The 23,821-nt window shown below is 47.4% G+C and overlaps 1 protein-coding gene across 1 annotated transcript in view; it reads right to left on the bottom strand.

Moving 5' to 3' along the window:
• TMC4 (transmembrane channel like 4) overlaps positions 1-23,554 on the bottom strand; it is a 58,721-nt gene extending 35,167 nt beyond the window's left edge. Inside the window, exons 1-6 of the mRNA XM_075328897.1 lie at positions 23,480-23,554; positions 19,431-19,617; positions 15,100-15,248; positions 13,158-13,319; positions 1,446-1,528; positions 1,190-1,335 (exon numbers count right to left, since the gene is read on the bottom strand). Of these exons, the coding sequence (XP_075185012.1) occupies positions 1,190-1,335; positions 1,446-1,528; positions 13,158-13,319; positions 15,100-15,248; positions 19,431-19,617; positions 23,480-23,534 (782 nt within the window). The 5' untranslated portion in view covers positions 23,535-23,554. The remainder of the gene's footprint in view (positions 1-1,189; positions 1,336-1,445; positions 1,529-13,157; positions 13,320-15,099; positions 15,249-19,430; positions 19,618-23,479) is intronic.
• Between the last annotated feature and the right edge of the window lie 267 nt (positions 23,555-23,821).

The raw sequence follows: 23,821 nt of genomic DNA, 5'->3' as shown, positions 1-23,821 counted from the left end.
ACCACAATGCTGAGCCGTACATCACCAAGCACAATGCTTGCCATACATCACCAAGCACAATGCTGAGCCGTACACTACCAAGCACAATGCCGAGCCGTACACTACCAAGCACAATGCCGAGCCGTATATCACCAAGCACAATGCCGAGCAGTACATCACCAAGCACAATGCCGAGCCGTACATCACCAAGCACAATGCCGAGCCGTACATCACCAAGCACAATGCTGAGCCGTACATCACCAAACACAATGCTGAGCCGTACATCACAAAGCACAATGCCGAGCCGTACATCACAAAGCACAATGCCGAGCCGTACATCACCAAGCACAATGCTGAGCTGTACATCACCAAGCACAATGCTGAGCCGTACATCACCAAGCACAATGCTGAGCCGTACATCACCAATCACAATGCTGAGCCATACATCACCAAGCACAATGCTGAGCTGTACATCCCCAATCACAATGCTGAGCCGTATATCACCAAACACAATGCCGAGCCGTATATCACAAAGCACAATGCCGAGCCGTATATCACCAAACACAATGCCGAGCCGTATATCACAAAGCACAATGCCGAGCCGTACATCACCAAGCACAATGCCGAGCCGTACATCACCAAGCACAATGCCAAGACGTACATCACCAAGCACAATACTGATCCGTACATCACCAAGCACAATGCCGAGACATACATCACCAAGCACAATGCCGAGCCGTACATCACCAAGCACAATGCCGAGCCGTACATCACCAAGCACAATGCCGAGCCGTACATCACCAAGCACAATGCCGAGCCGTACATCACCAAGCACAATGCCGAGCCGTATATCACCAAGCACAATGCCGAGCTGTACATCACCAAGCACAATGCCGAGCTATACATCACCAAGCACAATGCCGAGCCGTATATCACCAAGCACAATGCTGAGCCGTATATCACCAAGCATAATACCAAGCATTTGATAGAGTGATATGGTAAAAATCTTCCACTTTTGGTCCACAGATTGGCCAGCTGACTTTAGTCAGCTCAAGTGTCACATTACTCAAGTGTCAAATGTATATATTTCTTTCTCCAGATACAGTGCAATGCTTGAATCTGTGTTGTATCTGGTATTGCAACTTAGCCCCAATCACTTGAATGGGTGGTAATGATATGTGTGGTTGAGTGCCGCTTCTACTTTTCTTACCTGATGACAACCCACAACAGACTGAGAAGAAAATAAATCAGAGTCGTTACGAGATAGGCCAGAGGAATGTTATAGGAAAAATCAGAGAAAATGACCGACGTGTTCTTGTAGTATCCATAAAACATATATGTGAACTCCATAAAGCCCTGGAGGAAAGAAAAACATCGAGAGTAAAAAGTACAAAAACTCCAGGAAAGTAGCCCCCAGCCATGTTATACTCTCGTGTGAACGAGCCCTGATCCGTTTTTACTCTCACCGTTCCCATCAGGACATCCATGATGAAGATGTAATATCTCTCTAGCCCTTTTGGATTTGGATTGTACTCGATGAAGCAAACATCTAAGTGAAAAAATAATAACGTGCTTGTAAGTTCGTCGGAGGTGGACATATTGAATGTACACAGGAGATGACATCCAGTTTCTACTGACTTTGCAAAAATGGTGTGCCGTTCCAATGTGACTGAAACCCTCCGGCAGCAGGTTGTCCAGATAAAGGTCAAAGGGGTGACCTTATCAGACATAGCAAGAGAAATTGGTCATTCCTAGTCTGTGATTTTGAGAATATTGCATCTTTACATCACAAACTCTTTCATGTCCTCCAAGAAGGCTGGTCGCCCTCCAAATACAAATGCGAGAGAGGACAGGATAATGCAGAGAATCTCCATGTGCAATCGTTTCATCACTGCAGCTGGAATTGCTCTGCGGTTGAGCACTGAACAGGGTAAGGATCTGCCATGTCATACAGTGTCACAACGTTTGAGAGCATTTGGACTGAAAACTCTCATCCAGAAAAGTGGAATGAGTGTCTGTATATGCCATCCGTATGCAATCTTTTTTGTCATATACCAGTGTGAGTGCGCCCGAACACCAGATCTCACAACAAAAAGGGCAATTTATTACTAAATAGATTCCTTAGACCTGATGAGGCTGGTGCACTGATTTACTAGTCCATTTTAGAATGGCTATATGATGCTTTCTGAGAGTTTAAACTCAGTCTCCACTCATCCAGCCTGATTGACAGCTCCTCAGTGTCCCTCCTCCCTGCTGCTGCAGGGATCTCACACAGCTCACTACAAGCTGCAGCTGTCAATCAGGCTGGGTGGGAGGGAAGAGATTGAATACTCTTGGACTAATAAGCTCTCTCACTCTATTTCTGGATTTATAAATCATTTCTTTAATATCATAGATTTCCAAAGTAAGTCCACCAGCCTCATCAGGACTATTTTTTTGTGTGCAGCTTGAATTGATAAATCAGATTTGCTCTTGAAGGGACACTCAGTTTTTTGCACAGGGATTCTTTTAAGTCACAAATGTTGGACACAAGAAATAACTCTTGAGCTTTGTTTTGCCGTTATATATTATGGCTTAATCCGACTTTATCGGAAACAGATTTACGTAATGACTTGTTTGCCTGGAATAAATGGTTTAGTTCCTGGATACAATGATCCTTTGTGTTTGCCCTGACTTGGAGCCAGTCAAGCCTTTATGTAACTACAATACAGTACCTGCGGCAGGTGAAATAATATTAATGCAAATAACACTATAAAAGTTGTAGTCAGGGCGGTACCGGCGGTACAGCCCATAAGGTCCAGGCTGAAGAAAGGTCCCACTTGGCTGGTCACCAGCCGACACCCTTTCTGAACAGGGAATAGACACTTTTGCCACCTTGGACCACCACACATGACACCTTCCTCCAGCTTAAATCACAATGTACCTCCCACTGAGGGATGTGCCATGTCATCAGTCGATGTTGTCCTTGGCGAGATTGAACCCCCGACACCACTGAGCCACCCATTAGTCCTAGAAACAGTCTGTCCAGTCTGGATGTTTTCCAGATCACCCGACAAATGAGCAAAACTCTTGTTCGTCAGGTGAAATGAAAGTTTGATTTGCACAAAAGATCTTGGTTCTCGGCAGCACATTGTACAGGACCTGTGCTGCCAAGAGCAATGGCAGTTTAGGCACAGTGTTTGGCGCCCACGACCACCGATCGGTAAATATTTACCAACAGGTAACCATATAGCGCTACAAAATGGTGTAAATGTGTCTTAAGTCCTTATGGGTGGTACTCAGCCGCACTGTTGATTGGATGCTGCTATGGATTGGTTGTGAATGAGTCTACCGCTGTAATGTATTGTGCACTTAACCCTCTCCTCTGTGACAGACATAACCTCTATTTATAAGAACCTGTATTAGAATTGATAAGTAAAGCCCATATACATATTTGTCAAGGGTGAAAGATAGTCATGTAGTTTCGGGCCATAGGAGGTCACAGCGTTTGGCTGGCCAGAATGCTCCCTGACTTTCCATTGTTCTTGCTGTCAGTATTCATTGGTATAGGCAGCTTTCCTGCTGGATTCATCTCTCTCCTTTTTAGACCAAGCAGGAGCTCGCCTTCCACCCAGCTGCTGATCATTAGTATTCCCCTGTAAAAATACCCCTTCCTTCCTTGGACTAGTGCTAGTGATATTATTCAGTTCATTTAAGCCCTGGGTGCAAGCAGGTGGCTTGTACTCCTCTGTGGTATCATTGCTGAAAACTTTCCTGAACTTCTACCTGTGTCTGTAGTAAAGTAGTTAAAAGAAAAAGGTTTTGGTACCGTGTTAGCCAGTTGAAAAATGATTGATTACTCTCAGTGAGAGAAACAAAATTAAAAGGTATCACAACTACAAAATTTTAATTTTGTTTCTCTCACTGAGAGCAATCAATCATTGTAGATAGGTAGTTCATGCTTTTCCCCCCATGTGTCCCCCTTGTGTCTTCTCTAATGTTTAGTGGAGTTGACGAAGAGCTCATCCCATCCGTTCCCTATTTAGGGTCCAGCACTAGGGATACCTAAGGTCAGGTATCTGGCTCGGCGCATAGGTGAGGAACCTATCTAGGGTGGAAAAGGACCCCAGGGACCAGCGGTAGGCTTGGTCAGGGGTCACCATCTTCCCTGTCCCTAGACATAGAGTTTCCCTTACCTTTCACTTGGTACTTCCCCACACCTAGCATGACATTATTAGCCATTGATATTATGGGTTTGGCCAATATTAGTCTAATGTATATGGGGGCCCCGAACAACTGATTGTTGGGGGAGATGTTGATCACACGTCAGATTTTGGACTACATTGTTCTCCTGGAGATAAGCCTCTGCTATACATATCTGCCATTGGCTTGCTCATAGAGAACACAAGGGAGCTCATCCAAATGGGCACTACTGTGTATGGGAGAGACGGCAGAGTAAGGGGGGTGAGCCCGCTATGTCTGGTGGGCTTTGCTGTAATTACTCTCCATCGACTCCAATATAATCTTTTGATCATTGCCTCTCTGGCTTTATTTGCTGCCCAGCATGTGCAACACAATCCTTTTCTGAAATAACCATTGGTCTATGCATGACCCTGGAATTGTTGACTCCGGTCTTTCCATACTCCACCCCTCCTTTCCCAATTCTTATCTAAAATGACTGCACAGACACCAATTTTTCTTTGGATAATTTTGGCCATAGCAGCCATTTTATTGAACAGAAATATATAACAAATAAAAACATTGCAATATGGTAGGGTCCTTGAAGCTACAAACCCTGGTGATTCCTACCAACCGAACCATAAACACCAACTTGCCCCCAGCCGTTACCCACACTGGCTCAGGAGCACCAAACGGTAAGGGTTAATCCTCTGTTAACCCAAACCACCCCCAGGGACCCCGACATACCCCGTCGGGAATCCCCACAAAATCACCAGGTGACCAGCCATTCTGCCAATGAGGGGATCCATACCCAGATGGATTCCCCAAACCAATTTTTCAACCAACTTCAAGGACCCACCAATAAAAACCGCCACCCAGCCACTACGACCCGTAAACAACCCCGCACCCCACCCCTTGAACATACCAAACATACCCCAACATATGAGGGAGGGCGGGTGGGACTTTCACTTCTGTCCCCACGAGCGGGAAATGTGCCGCTCCTCCCCCTGCTCATTGTTTTATTTTAAAAACGGGCTCGCTCTCTCCCCCTCCCCTCATGACACCTTGACCTCCCCACCAATCAAGTGTCATGAGGGCCTCCGCAAATGCCCCGGGGGGAGGGGGGGGGGCAATGCTCCGTCCCTTCTTGACCCTGGAATTGTTGACTCCGGTCTTTCCATACTCCACCCCTCCTTTCCCAATTCTTATCTAAAATGACTGCACAGACACCAATTTTTCTTTGGATAATTTTGGCCATAGCAGCCATTTTATTGAACAGAAATATATAACAAATAAAAACATTGCAATATGGTAGGGTCCTTGAAGCTACAAACCCTGGTGATTCCTACCAACCGAACCATAAACACCAACTTGCCCCCAGCCGTTACCCACACTGGCTCAGGAGCACCAAACGGTAAGGGTTAATCCTCTGTTAACCCAAACCACCCCCAGGGACCCCGACATACCCCGTCGGGAATCCCCACAAAATCACCAGGTGACCAGCCATTCTGCCAATGAGGGGATCCATACCCAGATGGATTCCCCAAACCAATTTTTCAACCAACTTCAAGGACCCACCAATAAAAACCGCCACAACGAGGGCACCTTGATAACCTTCAAGTGCCTGAGACCCCCCGCAACCGCAGTGCCCTCTCGATACCTCCTTGCAGGCCGAGGGCCCATAAATCAATCCCCACCGCATTTAAGTGCACCCCGTCTGCCAACCAGAATTCCTCTTCCGTCCTTTCCAACTCAACGTGCCTTATCGCAACTCCCCCATTCCGAGTAACAAACTTCGAAATCGCCCTATTCACTTTTGCCCGCGCCTTGTTCAACCTATCGACCGACCGCGCTTTTCGCCAACACCTTCTCGCCACGATCTCGGACCAAACTATAGTTAGCCGTGGAAATGACACCCATAACCGCAATAAATCATGCTTGATGTCTTTTATCAACATTCGAAAAGGACGCCCCCCCAGATCATTTCCCCCGACATGTAAGACCAAAACGTCGGGAGGCCTATCTAAACGGGCATACCTATTCACCTCTTGCAGTACCCTGCTCCACCCCAAACCCCTAACCCCCAACCAACGTACAAGAGCCCTATCCCTTTCAAGACCTAGTTGTCTCCCGTTTCTTCTTGCATCCGCTCGCTGGGCTCCCCAGTATACATAAGAATGGCCCAGGATCCAAACCAGATATGGGGGGGGGTGGTTCTGTAATACAAAAATGTACAAACAGACAACCAATCAGTTTCCTTATTCCCCAACTTGAAAAAACACCCAGTCCACCCCCCCCCCCCTCGCAGCCGCAGAAACCCCCCGCTCAATTGCCAACGATCGCCTGTGGCCGGACATACAACTTAAAACGCTGCGACTTCCACCTACCAATCCGCTTCACAGTCTCTTCCGGCAAACCACACATAGCGGCCTCTGTCGCTGCCCCAATGCGAAAAGAATGTGACGCAAACGACCTCGGATCTAACCCCAAAGACTTCAAACATGCCCTGAAAACACTTACAAATTGGTATCTAGATAAAAAAGACCCGTCCTCATTACACAACAAGGGGCCATTGACCTGCGGGCGAATCCTTCCAAAGTTCCCGAAACACTTGAGTGGGCACATCTCCGATGCCATAACCACACCCAAGCGAACTCGCCTACCCACACCTCTTTGATCTGTCTTCGATCTCCGAATCCAGAATTCGATCCCGCCTTCCACGGCGACAATATCACCACGACCCAGGCCCCCGGGAGAAGTCTTACTGGGCGATACCAATTCCCCAATCCGCAACGCTCCAAAAAACGCCAAGGAAAACGCTAACCGGAACAAACTCACCTCAAACGGCGATATACAAACCCCCCACAATGCCCCACCCAACTGCTCCAATAAGCTAAATGATACAGGCCGTCTACCATCCAGCGGCTTGCATCGTTTCCGAAATCCCTTCAAGGCCTGAACCACCCAAAAACTCTTAGTCAAATCCTGTAAACCCCGCACCCGAAAACCAAATGCTAATCCCGCCATAAAGCGATTCACCTTCGCAACTGACCATCCTGCAACCGCTGCCTCCCCCAACCTTTCCAACAGTACTCCCAACTGATCTCCCTCAGCAGACCCACAACCCTGCAACCACTGCTTCCACAGACTCCATGCCGCCTGATACGCCGTCCATGTGGTACCCGACAGGGACGCCCGAATCAGTGGTCCTACTGCCTGCAGACCACGTTCCAAAGCTGTACCGGACACTCCAAGCCGCTGGCCTCTGCCTCTGGCGCGCAAACCCGGAACCGATCCCACTGAAAACGAGAGAGGGAATCGGCTATTAGGTTCTGAACACCTGGCACATGAGCAGCCGTAACGTACGCATTGATTTGCAAGCAAACCAGAACCAGCTCCCGTAACACCCGAATAACTGGAGGGGATGATGCTGAAAACTTGTTAATGGCCAGCACTACCCCCATATTGTCACAATTAAAGCGAATCTTCTTGTTCGCCAAATGTTCCCTCCACAGATGAAGCGCCACCAATATCGGAAAAATTTCCAAAAGCGCCACGTTCCTCGTCAAGCCTTCATCAACCCACCTATCAGGCCACCGTTCCGCACACCACTGACCCTGAAAGAAAGCCCCAAAACCTGAGCTGCCCGCCGCATCAGTAAACAGTTCCAAATCAAAATTGTCCTTTACGTCCTCCATCAGCAGCGAACGACCGTTGTAATGCTCCAAAAACTGACCCCAAACTGCTAAGTCCGCTCTGTGTTCCGCCGATAAACGAACGTAATGGTGCGGAGCAAGCACCCCCGCCGTGGCACCAGCCAATCGGCGCGAAAAAATTCGCCCCATTGGCATTACCCGACACGCAAAGTTAAGCTTTCCCAATAAAGACTGAACCTCCCTTAATTGCAATTTCTTCACACGCCGTGCCCTTGCCACTTCGTCTTTTAGCCCGTTGACCTTTTCCTCAGGAAGCCGAACTTCCCAAGCCACGGAATCAATCACAATACCAAGAAAACTTATGCAAGTCGTCGGCCCCGTCGTTTTCTCAGGTGCTAAAGGCACCCCAAAATAAGCCGAAACCCACTCCATTGCCGCTAAAATCCCGGCACACTGCGCCGAGTCAGCCGGACCTACACACAAAAAATCATCCAGGTAATGTACCACTGATGACCAACCCGAAACGTCCCGAACAACCCATTCCAAAAACGAACTAAAAGTCTCGAAAAATGCGCACGAAATCGAACACCCCATGGGCAAACAACGATCAACAAAATAGCCACCCTCCCAACAACAACCCAGCAGCCTAACACAATCCGGATGCACCGGCAATAGCCGAAAAGCCGATTCAATATCAGTCTTAGCCAACAGCGCCCCCCTCCCACATCTCTTTACCCACTTTGTAGCCTCATCAAACGACGTATATACCACTGAGCACAGCTCAGCGGGTATTCCATCATTCACCGACCTGCCTCTTGGATAAGACAAATGGTGAATAAGCCGGAATTTCCCTGGTTCCTTTTTCGGCACCACTCCCAACGGCGACACCACCAAGTCGGGAAAAGAAAGGGCCCGGAACGGGCCCGCCATTCTCCCCAACGCCACCTCCTTCCTTAATTTTTCCGCCACAACCGCGGCATGCTGGTAAGCAGAAACGAGATTCCTGGTTGCCCCCGGAACCTCAAAAACGGGGGCAGGAATCCTGAAACCCTCCCCAAAACCCAACCGCAAAACCTCCGCCTTTCCGCGATCTGGGTACCTATTTAGGTACGGAAGCATCGCGACTAACTTCACCGGCGTCAGACCCTTGGGTATGAGAGCCGCCGGGCTTGGGCTTCCCCTTCTTGAAGCATTTAGACGCTCCGTGGGATGTCCCGTTACAATGGGTGCATAAGTGCTTAAATCGGCACGTGGCCCCAAACTTGCACTGCCCGTCGTTGAATTGCCAGCATAGACCTGGCTTCTGCGATCCCGCCTGACCCTGCTGACCACTGGTCCCTTGATTTCCCGACTGGCCGGAAGTCCCGGCCCCGCCTTGAAAGGGCTGGCCATACCTAGCCGGTGCCATGACCCGCAACCATAACCCTATATCTTTTTGATCCCAACGTATAGATGGGCGTACGGCCTTCCTCTGACGAAATTGTTCGTCATACCGAAGCCACGTCTGCCCCCCATACACCCTGTAAGCCTCACCTATCGAATCCATGTAACAAAAAAGATGAGAACAATTCTCCGGCGCCTTTTCGCCTATCACACTCGCCAAAATAGCGAAGGCTTGCAACCAATTGGTAAACGTCTGAGGGATCAAGCGCCACCGCCGCTTCTCCTCATCCTCTTTCTTACTATCCTCCTTTTTTCTTTTATCTAAGTTAAATTTTGCCAAAGGAAGGAGGGAGAAGATCTCGACATATTCGTCCTTCCAGATCTTTTCCCTCACCTCCTTCTTAAGGTGCGAACCTAAGGGGCCCTCAAAGCATACATAAACCTCCCCACGCGCCCTATCATCTAAATGAATCCTGTCCTTATCCTTTTCCGTCTGGACCGACACCGAAACCGGGGAAGAAATACCCGCAACCACGGACTCACTAACCCCCAGAATGGGCGGATTAACCCACGCCCCCACCGGCGCCGGGGGTTCCATTGGACCCCCAATTCGCTCTAGCAACGAACGCACGCAACCTAACAGCTCTCCCAGCTCCCTACCCCCCGACGCATACCCACCAACACCGAACGGTACCCCTGGACTTAACCCCGTCTGATCTACCCCTCCCCCTACGTTCTGATCTCGGTTAAACTGAGGAGACAAACACGACACAGAAGCATACTCACCGGGCTGCACTAGGGAAGAGGCCCCGCCAGCCGGACCGCCTGATTCCTGACGTCCATCCACACGATCCGCAGCTTCTTGGCTCCTCCCACCGGATTCCCCGCTGTTAGCCCTTGCCGCCGCAAGGCCGGGAGACACCTCCGACCCTGTAGTACGGGCCCGACGTCCGTCCTGCCAGCCGTCCGCCCCAGAGAGCTGCCTGCGTTCCTCCACACCTTGCCAGTGCAGCTCTCCAGTGCTCCTCCAGGGGGCCCCATCTTCAATCCGGGCCTCTGCTGCTGTAGGCCCTGCGCTCCAGGCCCGGTGCACCACAGATCCCAGCATCCGCGCTCCGCCCCCTCTGCTGGGGCCCGCATGCTCCTCCATTCTGTCCTGCTGATCCTGACAGGGCTCAGGGCGCAGGGCAGGCACATCGCCCACGCGCCCCGCCGCAGCGCCGAGATCCCTCGCTGACTGGGCGGTAGCAGACCCTGCCTCCAGCTCCAGCAGAGGCCTGCTAACCGCCGCTGGGCCCAGCCGCACATTAGAATTCCTCCCAGGCCGGGGCGCATTGGACCTCTTTGCTCGCGGCGCCCGGCCTGGAGGGTCCCTGGAGGGGCTTCTGCAGCGACGCTGGGCCCGGGGAGGCAGGTCAGGAGAAAACCGCTGCGGCGGTTTGGACCTGCGGGGACGCCGCTCCTGCAGGGGGGAAGCCCCTGCCGCCTCCAGCCTCCCGCCGATGATCCCTGCCACCGCATTCTGCAGCCAGCCAGGGGGATGACCGCCGGCCGCCGCTCTGAGCTGCTCCAGGAGCTGATCCACCGATGACATCGCAGGTGAGGTAGGGGTACAGGGACTTTCACTTCTGTCCCCACGAGCGGGAAATGTGCCGCTCCTCCCCCTGCTCATTGTTTTATTTTAAAAACGGGCTCGCTCTCTCCCCCTCCCCTCATGACACCTTGACCTCCCCACCAATCAAGTGTCATGAGGGCCTCCGCAAATGCCCCGGGGGGAGGGGGGGGGGGCAATGCTCCGTCCCTTCTAGAGCTTCCTTGCTGCTGGGAGAGCAGGGCACAACCAGACATTACTGTGTAGGGAGCATAAAAGGGGGTATTTTTATATAGTGTGAAGGAACAACAATGTCACTATTACTATGTGAGGCATTTAAAGGGTTATTCCCTTCTTTATAGATAGATATTGTCCAATAGTGCTTGCAAAGACAAGCAATTTTGCAATTTACAGACTGTTAAAATGTGATGCCGTTCTTGAGATATTAACACTTTTTTTTGTTTACAGCTCATCGCCTAGGAGACCGACCACCACTGCTGCCTTAAGCCTGCTTTACACCTTACAATCTCTCGTGCGATTGCACCCGCCCCCATCGTTTGTGCGGCATGGGCAATATGTAGCCCGTGTCGCACAATGTTGTAACCCCCCGTCACACGCACTTACCTTCCAAACGACCTCGCTGTGGGCGGCGAACATCCACTTCCTGAAGGGGGAGGGACGTTCTGCGTCACACCGACGTCACACAGCGGCCGGCCAATAGAAGCGGAGGGGCAGAGATGAGCGGGACATAACATCCCGCCCACCTTCTTCTTTCCGCATTGCCGGAGGAACGCAGGTAAGCTGTGTTCATTGTTCCCGGGGTGTCACACGGAGCGACGTGTGCTGCCTCGGGAACGATGAAAAACAGTACATGCGATTTTTAGAAAATGAGCGACGTGTCAGCGATGAACGAGAAGGTGAATATTTCTGCTCGTTCATAGCTGTCACACGCTACGATATCACTAACTATGGCGGATGTGCGTCACTTACGACGTGACCCGGCCGACATCTCGTTAGATATATCGTAGTGTGTAAAGCTCACTTTACTGATAAGCATTGCTATGAAGCTAGCCAGGAGTAGGAAGTAACAGCGCTCTCCAGTTATCCTGGCCAGCTTTAAAGCAGCGCTTACAAGTTTAATAGAAAAAAAGTTAACTGTTAACTCTGCGCATGTTATGTTTTCTAGCAGCAGTGGTCGGTCTTCAAGGCAATGAGCTACACACAAAAGAAAAGGGTTAGAATCGCAATTTATGTCACAGTTGGATAATGCACACAGCAATGTCACAGCTGGCTAATGCACACAGGAATGTCATAGCTAAATAATGCACACAGCAATGTCACTGCTGGATAATGCACACAGGAATGTCATAGCTAGATAATGCACACAGCAATGTCACTGCTGGATAATGCACACAGGAATGTCATAGCTAGATAATGCACACAGCAATGTCACTGCTGGATAATGCACACAGCAATGTCACAGCTGGCTAATGCACACAGCAATGTTACAGCTGGATAATGCACACAGCAATGTCACAGCTGGCTAATACACACAGCAATGTCACAGCTGGATAATGCACACAGCAATGTCACAGCTGGATAATGCACACAGCAATGTCACAGCTGGATAATGCACACAGGAATGTCATAGCTAGATAATGCACACAGCAATGTCACTGTTGGATAATGCACACAGCAATGTCACAGCTGGATAATGCATACAGCGATGTCATAGCTGGGTAATGCACACAGTGATGTCACAGCTGGATAATGCACACAGTAATGTCACAGCTGGGTAATGCACACAGTGATGTCACAGCTGGATAATGCACACAGTAATGTCACAGCTGGATAATGCACACAGACATGTCACAGCTGGATAATGCACACAGACATGTCACAGCTGGATAATGCACACAGACATGTCACAGCTGGATAATGCACACAGTGATGTCACAGCTGGATAATGCACACAGCGATGTCACAGCTGGCTAATACACACAGCAATGTCACAGCTGGATAATGCACACAGCAATGTCACAGCTGGATAATGCACACAGCGATGTCACAGTTGGATAATGCACACAGCGATGTCACAGCTGGATAATGCACACAGCAATGTTACAGCTGGATAATGCACACAGCAATATCTGCACTTATGTCTGAGTGGAGATGAACCCCTGAGCTGTAGCGCCCCCTTCAGTTTCCCTAGTGGTTACACCCATGTCCTTTGCAAACAGCAGCAAGTCACAACTCACATTTGATTAAACCACAAGGACCAAGAAACCAAAATGAAGCAGAGCTCTGGAGGCTGTGTATGAAACTGCACATCCCGACTATTAGCACATTACATCATCCTGCAAGTCCAGCCGCAGACTTTAGAGACTCACCACTCCTGTTAGAGATGATAACCGTCTGTTCTAAACCCGATTCATTAAAGACAATGTTAGGAATCACAATGAATCCGGCAACTAGGAGGAAAGTCACGAAGTTCATGAGCACCAAGAACCTCAGAAAACTGAAGTAGGACTGGATTCCGGTGCCAAATTGACCTGTAGAACATAGAAAAAATATATTCATGAAGATAGTTTATAGTTTATGTCCATGTTTATATAATGGGGCACCCACACGTAGCACTCACGCCCAGAGCCCTCTGTCACATAAAAGGACATCAATTTTTTAAGTAACACATGGTAGATGCAAGGTCCCGATACAAAGTTTGTATCTTGTCACGATGAGTATGGGAGAGCGGGGAACTGGGACTGCTAAGCTGACCCTCAAGCTAGGGGGCCCTCTGCTATCCCTAACCTCAGGGATACTTCTGATGGTGGAGAGCCCTGAGTCTCCTTCCTAGCCCTTGCTCCTAAGCTGACCCTCAAGCTAGGGGGCCCTCTGCTATCCCTAACCTCAGGGATACTCCTGATGGTGGAGAGCCCTGAGTCTCCTTCCTAGCCCTTGCTCCTAAGGTGACCCTCAAGCTAGGGGGCCCTCTGCTATCCCTAACCTCAGGGATACTCCTGATGGTGGATAGGCCTGAGTCTCCTTCCTAGCCTGGGCTCGTAAGCTGACCCTCAAGCTAGAAGGCTCTCTGCTATCCCTAACCTCAGGGATACTCCTGATGGTGGATAGGCCTGATTCTCCTTCCTAGCCCGGGCTCATAAGCTGACCCTCAAGCTAGAAGGCTCTCTACTATCCCTAACCTCAGGGATACTCCTGATGGTGGATAGGCCTGATTCTCCTTCCTAGCCCAGGCTCGTAAGCTGACCCTCAAGCTAGGGGGCCCTCTGCTATCCCTAACCTCAGGGATACTCCTGATGGTGGAGAGGCCTGAGTCTCCTTCGTAGCCCAGCGCCTGACCAGTCCTGATCTGATTCCACCTCCCCCTCCCTCCAAGGAAGAAAACCACAGATAAAGACAAACAAGGGAAAATTAAAACTCTGGCACACAGCACACACACACAAAGGTAAAGACAATAAGATATTCAGGAGGAAAAACAAGAAAACAAGAGCAGGAAGGAAGCTACAAAACAATTGCTCCAAGCAATAGACACAACGTAAGCACAACTTTCACCAGAGAGAGTCTGGGACACCACACCTCACTGACCAACAAAGAATAAACTATAGCTGACATAGGTGTAAGGATTCAACCAGCATAAATAGGAGGGGAGCAGATGTGATAGGTCTTCCCATAACATGTGATTAAAAGAGCAAGCTGACTAGCACAGATTAACTCTTGATAGTCTGCCTATGAATGAACACAAAGCAGGTTGATGCCCGAATCTGCCTATGTTGATCGCAGACACCAGAGAAACCACCGGGCGGAGTGTCAAAATCTGCAATCTGAACAGAGCCCAATGCTGCCATGACAGTCGGCGAACTTTGTGCAATACTCTGTGTGACATATTTGTGGGCAAGGACCCTTAGAGATTGGCAAAGATACTACCCTTGTCCAACATCCACTTTGCTGGACCAGAATAGTGTGAACTTCCTCGGGTAGTGTCGTAATTTTAGGTGCCCTCTCTCATTACTAGACCCATGCAACATCGTTATGTCACGAGAGCCTAATAATAACATCAGGCGCTGATAATCAGAGGCTTTACATTACAGCAGAGACATGGACCCCATTAATCAATCATTCCGAGATGTCCATTCATTTTAATAGATGAGTGTTGTGGGCATGCTCTGAGCCCTGTGCAGAGGTCACTGCGCAGGGAGGGAGGAGGAGACAATAATGTCGGTGGACCAGATAATATCTATGGGGGATGTAGGTGCTATTATTACCATCATCAGCCTAATTATTAGGCTCAGTCCTGTACTTTTATGACCCACTTACCTCCAATAGTTTGCAGGGTGCCTTTCCAGAGAACCAGGTATTGTAGACCACCCGATGCTATGCTCTTGAATTTTCTGTGACATCTTCCCTGTTCTTCCTTCCAGGACTCCCATCCTGTCTTCTTTGCAATTTTTCTTTCCTGTTTTTTCCTGTATAGTTGGAATGTATAGTATATTCAAGGTAAAAAAAACCTGATTGACGGATTAATTCTGATGACCACAAACTTTCAATAGACATTGTATTTAAGCTGCAGCCCCTAGTCACAGCTCAGCTAGATCAAGTAAAAAATAAAACAAGAAAAAAACAAGCCCCAAATTGAGGACATTCCTGTGCGTTTTGGATATGACCCTGGGGATGGGTAAGTTGGTACATGTGCATATTCAGAAAATAGATTACTATAAAGGGATAATAAGAAAATGACAAATTGGTTAAATCATACACCTGCTCATTCAAAGGTTTTCTTTATTTTCATGACTCTGAAAATTGTAGATTCACATTGAAGGCATCAAAACTATGAATTAACACATGTGGAATGAAATACTTAACAAAAAAGTGTGAAGCAACTGAAAATATGTCTTATATTCTAGGTTCTTCAAAGTAGTCACCTTTTGCTTTCATTACTACTTTGCACATTCTTGGCATTCTCTTGATGAGCTTCAAGAGGTTGTCACCGGAAATGGTCTTCCAACAGTCTTGAAGGAGTTCCCAGAGATGCTTAGCACTTCTTGGCCCTTTTGCCTTCACTCTGCGGTCCAGCTCACCCCAAACCATCTCGATTGGGTTCAGGTCTGGTGACTGTGGAGGCCAGGTCATCTGGCGTAGCACCCCATCACTCTCCTTCTTAGTCAAATAACCCTTTCACAGCCTAGAGGTGAGTTTGGGGTCATTGTCCTGTTGAAAAATAAATTATGGTCCAACTAAACGCAAACCGTATGGAATAGCATGCCGCTGCAAGATGCTGTGGTATCCATGCTGGTTCAGTGTGCCTTCAATTTTAAATAAATCCCCAACAGTGTCACGAGCAAAGCACCCCCACACCATTACACCTCCTCCTCCATGCTTCATGGTGGGAACCAGCCATGTAGAGTCCATCTGTTCACCTTTTCTGCGTCGCACAAAGACACGGTGGTTGGATCCACAGATCTCAAATTTGGACTCATAAGATCAAAGCACAGATTTCCACTGGTCTAATGTCTATTCTTTGTGCTCTTTAGCCCAAACAAGTCTCTTCTGCTTGTTGCCTGTCCTTAGCAGTGGTTTCCTAGCAGCTATTTTATCATGAAGGCCTGCTGCACAAAGTCTCCTCTTAACAGTTGCTCTAGAGATGTGTCTGCTGCTAGAACTCTGTGTGCCACTGACCTGGTCTCTAATCTGAGTTGCTGTTAACCTGCGATTTCTGAGGCTGGTGACTCGGATAAACTTATCCTCAACAGCAGAGGTGACTCTTGGGTCTTCTTTTCCTGGGGCGGTCCTCATGTGAGCCAGCTTCTTTGTAGCGTTTGATGGTTTTTGCCACTGCACTTGGGTACACTTTCAAAGTTTTCCCAATTTTTCGGACTGACAAACCTTCATTTCTTTTTTCTTGCCATAATACAAATTCTAACAGTCTATTCAGTAGGTCTATCAGCTGTGTCTCCAGCAGACTTCTGCACAACACAACTGATGGTACCAGCCCCATTTATAAGGCAAGAAATCCCCCTTATTAAACCTGACAGGGCACACCTGTGAAGTGAGAACCATTTCCGGTGACTACCTCTTGAAGTAAATCAAGAGAATGCCAAGAGTGTGTAAAGTAGTAATGAAAGCAAAAGGTGGCTACTTTGAAGAACCTAGAATATAAGACCTATTTTCAGTTGTTTCACACTTTTTTGTTAAGTATTTCATTCCACATGTGTTAATTCATAGTTTTGATGCCTTCAATGTGAATCTACAATTTTCAGTCATGAAAATAAAGAAAACTGTTTGAATGAGAAGGTGTGTCCAAACATTTGGTCTGTACTGTGTATATATATATATATATATATATATATTATATATATTATATATATTATATGTACCGTATAAATATTATATATATATAGATATATATATATACACAGCGTACATACTCTATGTGTATATATCTATATATATATGTTAAAAGACAATACTGGTAATCTTGCAGTTTTCACAGTGGCACTGTGACTGTTATACTCTCATACAACACAAAACAGATAGAATTCCTCAGCTTCTCCAGTAGGAAACTTCTTAGCTGCAACAGAAGTGAACACCTGAGCTATTCCCTATGGAAGGCTCCTTCAAGTGGACAGCATAGGCATGAGCTATAGCCAGCATAGGAAGTAGTGAGGTGTGGATATTTATAGCAGAAGGGAGTGGCTGCAGCTGAGATTACAACTACCTACAGCAAGATAGAAAAGGAACCTTAACCCTTCCAGCACTGGATGGAATTAAATACGCTACAACTCAGGGTAAACGATGAGTGGGCACTAAAGAGGATCTGCTATCAACTATATGCTGTGACCTTCTGATCCCAGATTCCCCCAAGATCACATCAGGCCATGACATACTCGTGACATTACCTCTGTAAACAGCTGATCCACCTATCACAGTAGGTGACGATGCAGCAGAAACAAACACCTAAGCTCTTCCAGAGCCAGGCTCCTTCAGAGTGGACAGCATAGGTATGAGCTATAGCCGGCATTGGGAGGAGTGAGGAGTGGATATTTGTAGCAGAAGGGAGTGGCTCCAGCTGAGGTTACAACTACCTGTTAAATCGCAGCAGGATAGAAAAGAACCTTAACCCCTTCAGCACCGGATGGAATTAAATATGCTCCAACTCAGGGTAAACGATAAGTTGGCACTAAAGAGGATCTGCTAACAACTATATGCTGTGACCTTCTGATCCCAGATTCCCCCAAGATCACATCAGGCCATGACATACTCGTGACATTACCTCTGTAAACAGCTGATCCACCTATCACAATAGGCGACGATGTCACAGCTCCCTTCCTCTTCCTCCCTTCCAAATAACCTTTACACAAGCTCATTAGACACTTCAATCCAAAAGATAGTGATGGGATCTGACTATTGTGGCAAATGTACATATGTTGTTTCCTAAAACCACAGGTAATCAAATTTTTAAAAGTGCCCAGTATGAAAATTGTAAGATCTCTATTTTTTATTCCACAAAATATTTTAAAAATATATTTAATACAAAACCTGATTTAAACAATAGGTCATTTTCTGATGATATATTCACTTTAATGCTTCTATGCATAAATATAAAAAAAAACTATACAAGAATCTAATACCAAATCCGATACCAATGAAGTTTGCAGCACCTATGCAGATTTATGTGTCTCCATGTATCATGATGTGACTGCAGGATAGCAAGGGACAGGTGGCTCCTATACTTTCCCTCACGCTATACCTAACCTCCAGAATACCCCTAATGGTGGAGATACTGCTGTTCTGTGCCTTGCTAGTCTTCTGACCAGGACTGAACTGTTCCCCCCAGGAAAGGAAGAGGCAGGAGTGTGATGGAAACACAGATAAAGACAGACAGGGGGAAAAACAAAACTCATACACATGGCAAAGTTACAGGAACAAACAGTAAGAAACTAAGGAGGAAAGCAAGAGGAGAAAGGCAGCAACAAAAGGACAATAAGGGTTAACACTACAACACTAATGCACTACAACCACCGCTAAGTATGTATCACAACACTTCACTAGACCAGTATAGAAAAGCTATAGCTGGCATTAAAGGAAAAGTCCAGCCAGCATATATAGGAGGGGAGAGAATGTGACTGGCTTCCCCAAAGCATGTGATCAAAGGAGACTAACAAGCAGCACAGTAGACTTTAACTCTTGCTAGCCTGTCTATGAACTACAAGTCATGAAGTCAACGCCCGAGTCTGACTGTACTTATCACAGACATCAGTGAAAGTTAAGAGGCAGAGTGTACAGGAATCTGTAGTCTTCACAGATGCAGACGCCGCCATGACAGTCGGCGATATCAGTAAAAACTTCCTTGTGACACATTGCAACAAAATAATGAGCCATATACAGTATATTTTGATCCCCAAGTTCATCTACTCCCTACTGCTTGTTAAATTAGATCCAGAAGGTTAACACATAGTATGGGCTCAGAGGAAAGGGAGTGTAGATTCAGGCCATGAAGTGTTTGTATTCTGTTACCACGGAGACACATACGTCTGATTAAGAGCTGTGGATACAAAACGGTGGATTTTTTTTAAAAATATGTGCACAATTATTGGCTAAATTTTAAACAATCAATCAGGTAAATATAAAAACAGGATTAGCAAAGTTACCTTATTTCTCTTTTCCTCTGCATAGAGCAGTAAAGGTCTTTTATCGGCTTGTTTTCATCCTCCAGCCACATATCCACCCACTTGTCTTCTAGAACATTCTCCCTCTTCGGGGGGAAAGTGTCACCCCATGTCTGCTCCTCAGGACCCCGGTAACGTAGTGATGACTCATTTGTCTTCCACATTACATCTGCCAATTATATAAACCATAACTGAGTCAGGATATACTGACTATATATATATAAAAAGCATACATGATATCAAAAGTAAAAACTAGCTGACAAATTACATCTTATATATTTTTAAGTTATTATAGTCTTAAATTGACTAATTCTTTTGAAAGAGAAGAAAGAGAAATATATTTTAATAGAGCCATTTCTAATTGAAAAACAAATAACCTTTAATGTTTTTTATTTTTTGTTTGCTTGATGGAGTCTTTCATGATAAAGTATCAGTGCAGCATAAACTTTTTATGTTTTCCATAAATTTTAGCCCAAACCAAATATCTCTAAATTTTTCTGAGTAGTGTATGAGCCCTAAAACAGGGTAGTATCAAATTTATCACAACTACTCTTCTCCCACCACCAGTACAACACATCTGTCATGGGGTATGTAATGACAGGACAGGGGCCCCAAGGCTGGCTCTGAGACTTGAGACCCTGCGTTGCCCCTTATCTCAGAGGTAGGCTTGATGGTAGCCAGGTCTGAGCCCCCAGCGTGACCCTAATCCTGTCCGAGCCCTGATCTTACTCCCTCTCTCCGCCACCTTTCAGCTCTGCCTGAACAACTAGAAGACATCAGGTTGTAGTGTGTACAGAGCCCAACGCCGCGGTGACACCTAATGAGTCTGGACCACCTGAACACTGCATGAAAACATCTGTATATTGTCCATGGAGAGACAACAGCAACCCTGTAGATATCACCTTTATTCTGTAGCTGATGTTTGGGATAGATAGTGACCATGGAATAGGTATTTACCATGTGATTGTTCTGTTGTATTACCTGAGGAGCTTCATTTAAAAAGGAAGCAAGTTTGGTAAAGCAACGAACAAACTTTTACAACTATTTGTAAAGCAACTCCTCAGATATTATCTCGTCACTGTAGAATTGTTTCCTTTAATGCCAGCTATAGCTTTTCTTCTATTGTTCATAGCTTTTCTATACTGGTCTGGTGAGGTGTTGTGATACATACTTATTGGTGGTTGTATTGCATTAGTGTTGTGGTGCTAACCCTTGTTATCCCAGATATTATCTCGTCACTGTGGAATTGGTTCCGTTAAGATCCTTTTACAAAAACTATTGTATTTACAAACATTGTTGTTCCCGATCATTGGATGATATCTAAATGGTGACATTTTTCATTGATTCTTTAATAGCTGAACCTTGAAAACCTTGTTTATTTTTCATCTGAGAAAAACTGAAAAAACTCTGACCAAACTCTGATAAAAACTGACATTGACCAATTTCTGATTAAAAAAAAACACTGATGGAACGCAAACCCTTTTTTTTACATACAAGGCAAATTATTGTCATCAAAATGAACCTATAGGAATAGAAGGAAGAATAATGAAGGAATTGAGCATAGATATTCACAGCCTGGAGAGGGGAGAAAATATGTCAAGAAGGGTAATAAAAACAGGCTATGGACAAGGAGGAATCACATGAAGAAGAAATTGCAGGATAGAAGCTGTGATAACGCTCGCGGCCAGTGTAGAGGCAGTGAGCGGGGTTAGTGAACCCACTGGTCCATAGAGGGGACCTGGGCTTACCCTTTAGTGGGAAGGGCTTAACCTTTAGTGGGAAGGGCTTATGTGACGCCCCGGAGAATCCAGGTAGTCACAGTTAGGCCCCTGCATAACATCTTCCTACACTTAGGTAACATACAGCCGACTTGATACCCTAGTCACCCCCCCTTAGGGAAAGATAGGCACACCAGTGGGCGTGACCAGGCGGTTGGTGCACACCCACCCAGGGGTCTGGACAGCCCAGGGCGGGAAAACAAACAGTTTTTAGCTCTGAGTTCAAGTTGAGAGGAGGTATGCTGAGGCTGTGTGCGGCTCCAGCACAGGAGGTCAAGTTGAACTGTATCAGGGTAGGAGCCCTGGTACCTCTGGCTAGGTGGCAGACGGTCTCCATCGGCAGGAGACGGGAAGATGGCTCGGTGGAACTGAGGTGGACCGGGACAGGGTAGTGGCCCACCGGTACCGACCAGGTGAACCGGCCCTGAAACCGTAGCACAAAGGGGGGTACTCGGAACCTGAAGCCGGAAACCAGAAACGACTGGACTGGTTAATTAACCGATTGAGGCCAGGACTAAAGGTCCTGTCCCATCCAAAATCCCTCATAGAAGACAACAGCCCACCGATTAGGGATAAGAGGTCACCGCCAGGGCCCATACAACCCAAGGGCCAGCGTCTGCGGGCACGGCTCCTTAGGCCACATCCAGCCGGCAGCGGACTCCTACGTTTCAGACTGGGAAGTCATTTTCTACTTAAAAACAGTGCAGAGGATAGAGATAGAGACCACCAGCCGGGTGGGGGACCCTGCATGCAACTGGCTGTGGCACCGGCCACCACCACCTTGGTTTACCAGAGACTTGTGTGTTTTACTAACCGTGAGTACACCAGCACCCCCGGCGGTCGCCATCCCCTGCACCAACTCCCCGGGTCCCGGGGCCACCATCCCTGCCCACGGAGGGGTTAACAGCTTGCTGCACAACATCTCCCCCGGGTGCCCAGTAACTGCAGCGGTAGTGTCCCAACTCACCACGCACCGTGGGTGGCATCACGAACTTAATAAACTTAATACGGCCCAGGCCGTACATATACGTCCTCCCTTTTATTCGGTGTGTCTGCGAGACCCCCGGGTTCGGAGACCCTCGAGCCACCACCCCTGAAGGTCCGGACTCGAGCAGGGCCGGCTGCTGGCACGGGGGCGGCACACTTAACTAAGCATCTACTGCAAGGCAGACGCCAGGTAACACTCCTAGGACAGTGACCAGGACTGTGGCAGGAGGCGGCCTCAGGTATAGGCACAGGTGCAGTCAGGTACAGGTGGGATTGCTGAGGCAGACAGGCAGGTGGGTACGGACAGATATAGGGGGCATGGCAGGGACAGATAGGTAAGAAAAGACATGTACAGGTGACGGACACATGGATAGCGGGACAGGAGCTTGGGACCTGTCAACTAGCTAGCAAACTGGTAGCTAAACTAAGGACGTTGCACAGGGACCTCCCCTAATGGGAAGGTGCCTGAAATACATAGTAACTCTCAGCCACAGGCATTTTGTGGTAATAGCGCCCTGGCCCTTTAAGAGGAGGGTCAGTGTGCGCATAGGCCCCAGGAGGAGAAGAGACAGCAGCCCACTTGGATGATGGGGGAGGATGTGACCCTGCTGTGACGATGAGTCGCGTCCCTTTAGGGGGTCTATCAGCTGCTAAAAACCTCAATACCCTGGATACACACAGACCATCACCTCACATCCAACCTATATTACTGACAGAGAAAATCCCACAAAAGCCTGAAACCTAATAACTGAAGATCCTGAACCTAAACTTAGTGCCATTTTATAAATTAAAAGTAACCACTAACAAATAAAAAAAAAAAAAATTCATGTCCAAGGTGTCCATTAAATTTGGGAAAAGCCGACGATATTTGCAAATAATTTAATGTGTATGAATACTTCCGACTCTCTCTCGAAGGATGATGTTCTCCAGGAGATTCAATTTCGCAGCTCTCATGAACACATCATTCATGTACCTGCCAAATATTTGCAGCTTTATTGACCACTAGATTTCCATATAAAATGAGTCGGAAGCAACACCATCCATAACTCCAACCCAACAATTTGACCCATTTATCCAGCTTCCTGCAAACCAACTATGTGACCACCCCAGGGTTCTCCAACCTCTAGCATCTGTGAAACTGTGACTTTCCGTCAGGGCATACTGAGTGTTGTAGTTCAGAATAACTGGAGAGCCACAGGTTGGAGACCTCATAGATAAAATACTGCAGACTGGAAAAAGTTAGTCTCCTAATGACTTGTCACCTACCTGTCCCAAAAGGATGTGAATCGTAGTCCGAATTCCCATCTTCGATATGATACATCTTGCAAGGAAATATCCAGCGGTGACCAAAAGAGTCAGGAAATGTTATGAAAATTCCCTCAGTTCCTTGTATAGTTCAGTAAAGTCACAAATAAGGAAGCTGTACCCGAGTCAATGTGTCACCTCAGTGATCGCAGCCGGTTAATGATTTATTGCTGGTATTTATAGGCATATAAACCAGGGTTGGCCCCTGAGTGACATCCTCAGGACGTAGCAGCCGGAAAAACTGAGTGACAGCTCTTGGAGGAGGTGTAAAAAGAAAAATAAAAGTGGTTGGGCAAGAATTGG

Source organism: Anomaloglossus baeobatrachus, chromosome 11, assembly GCF_048569485.1.
Source record: "Anomaloglossus baeobatrachus isolate aAnoBae1 chromosome 11, aAnoBae1.hap1, whole genome shotgun sequence".
Taxonomy (NCBI): Eukaryota; Metazoa; Chordata; class Amphibia; order Anura; family Aromobatidae; genus Anomaloglossus; species Anomaloglossus baeobatrachus.
Note: the sequence above shows the minus strand (reverse complement) of the source record. Positions and strands in the feature narration are given on the sequence as shown.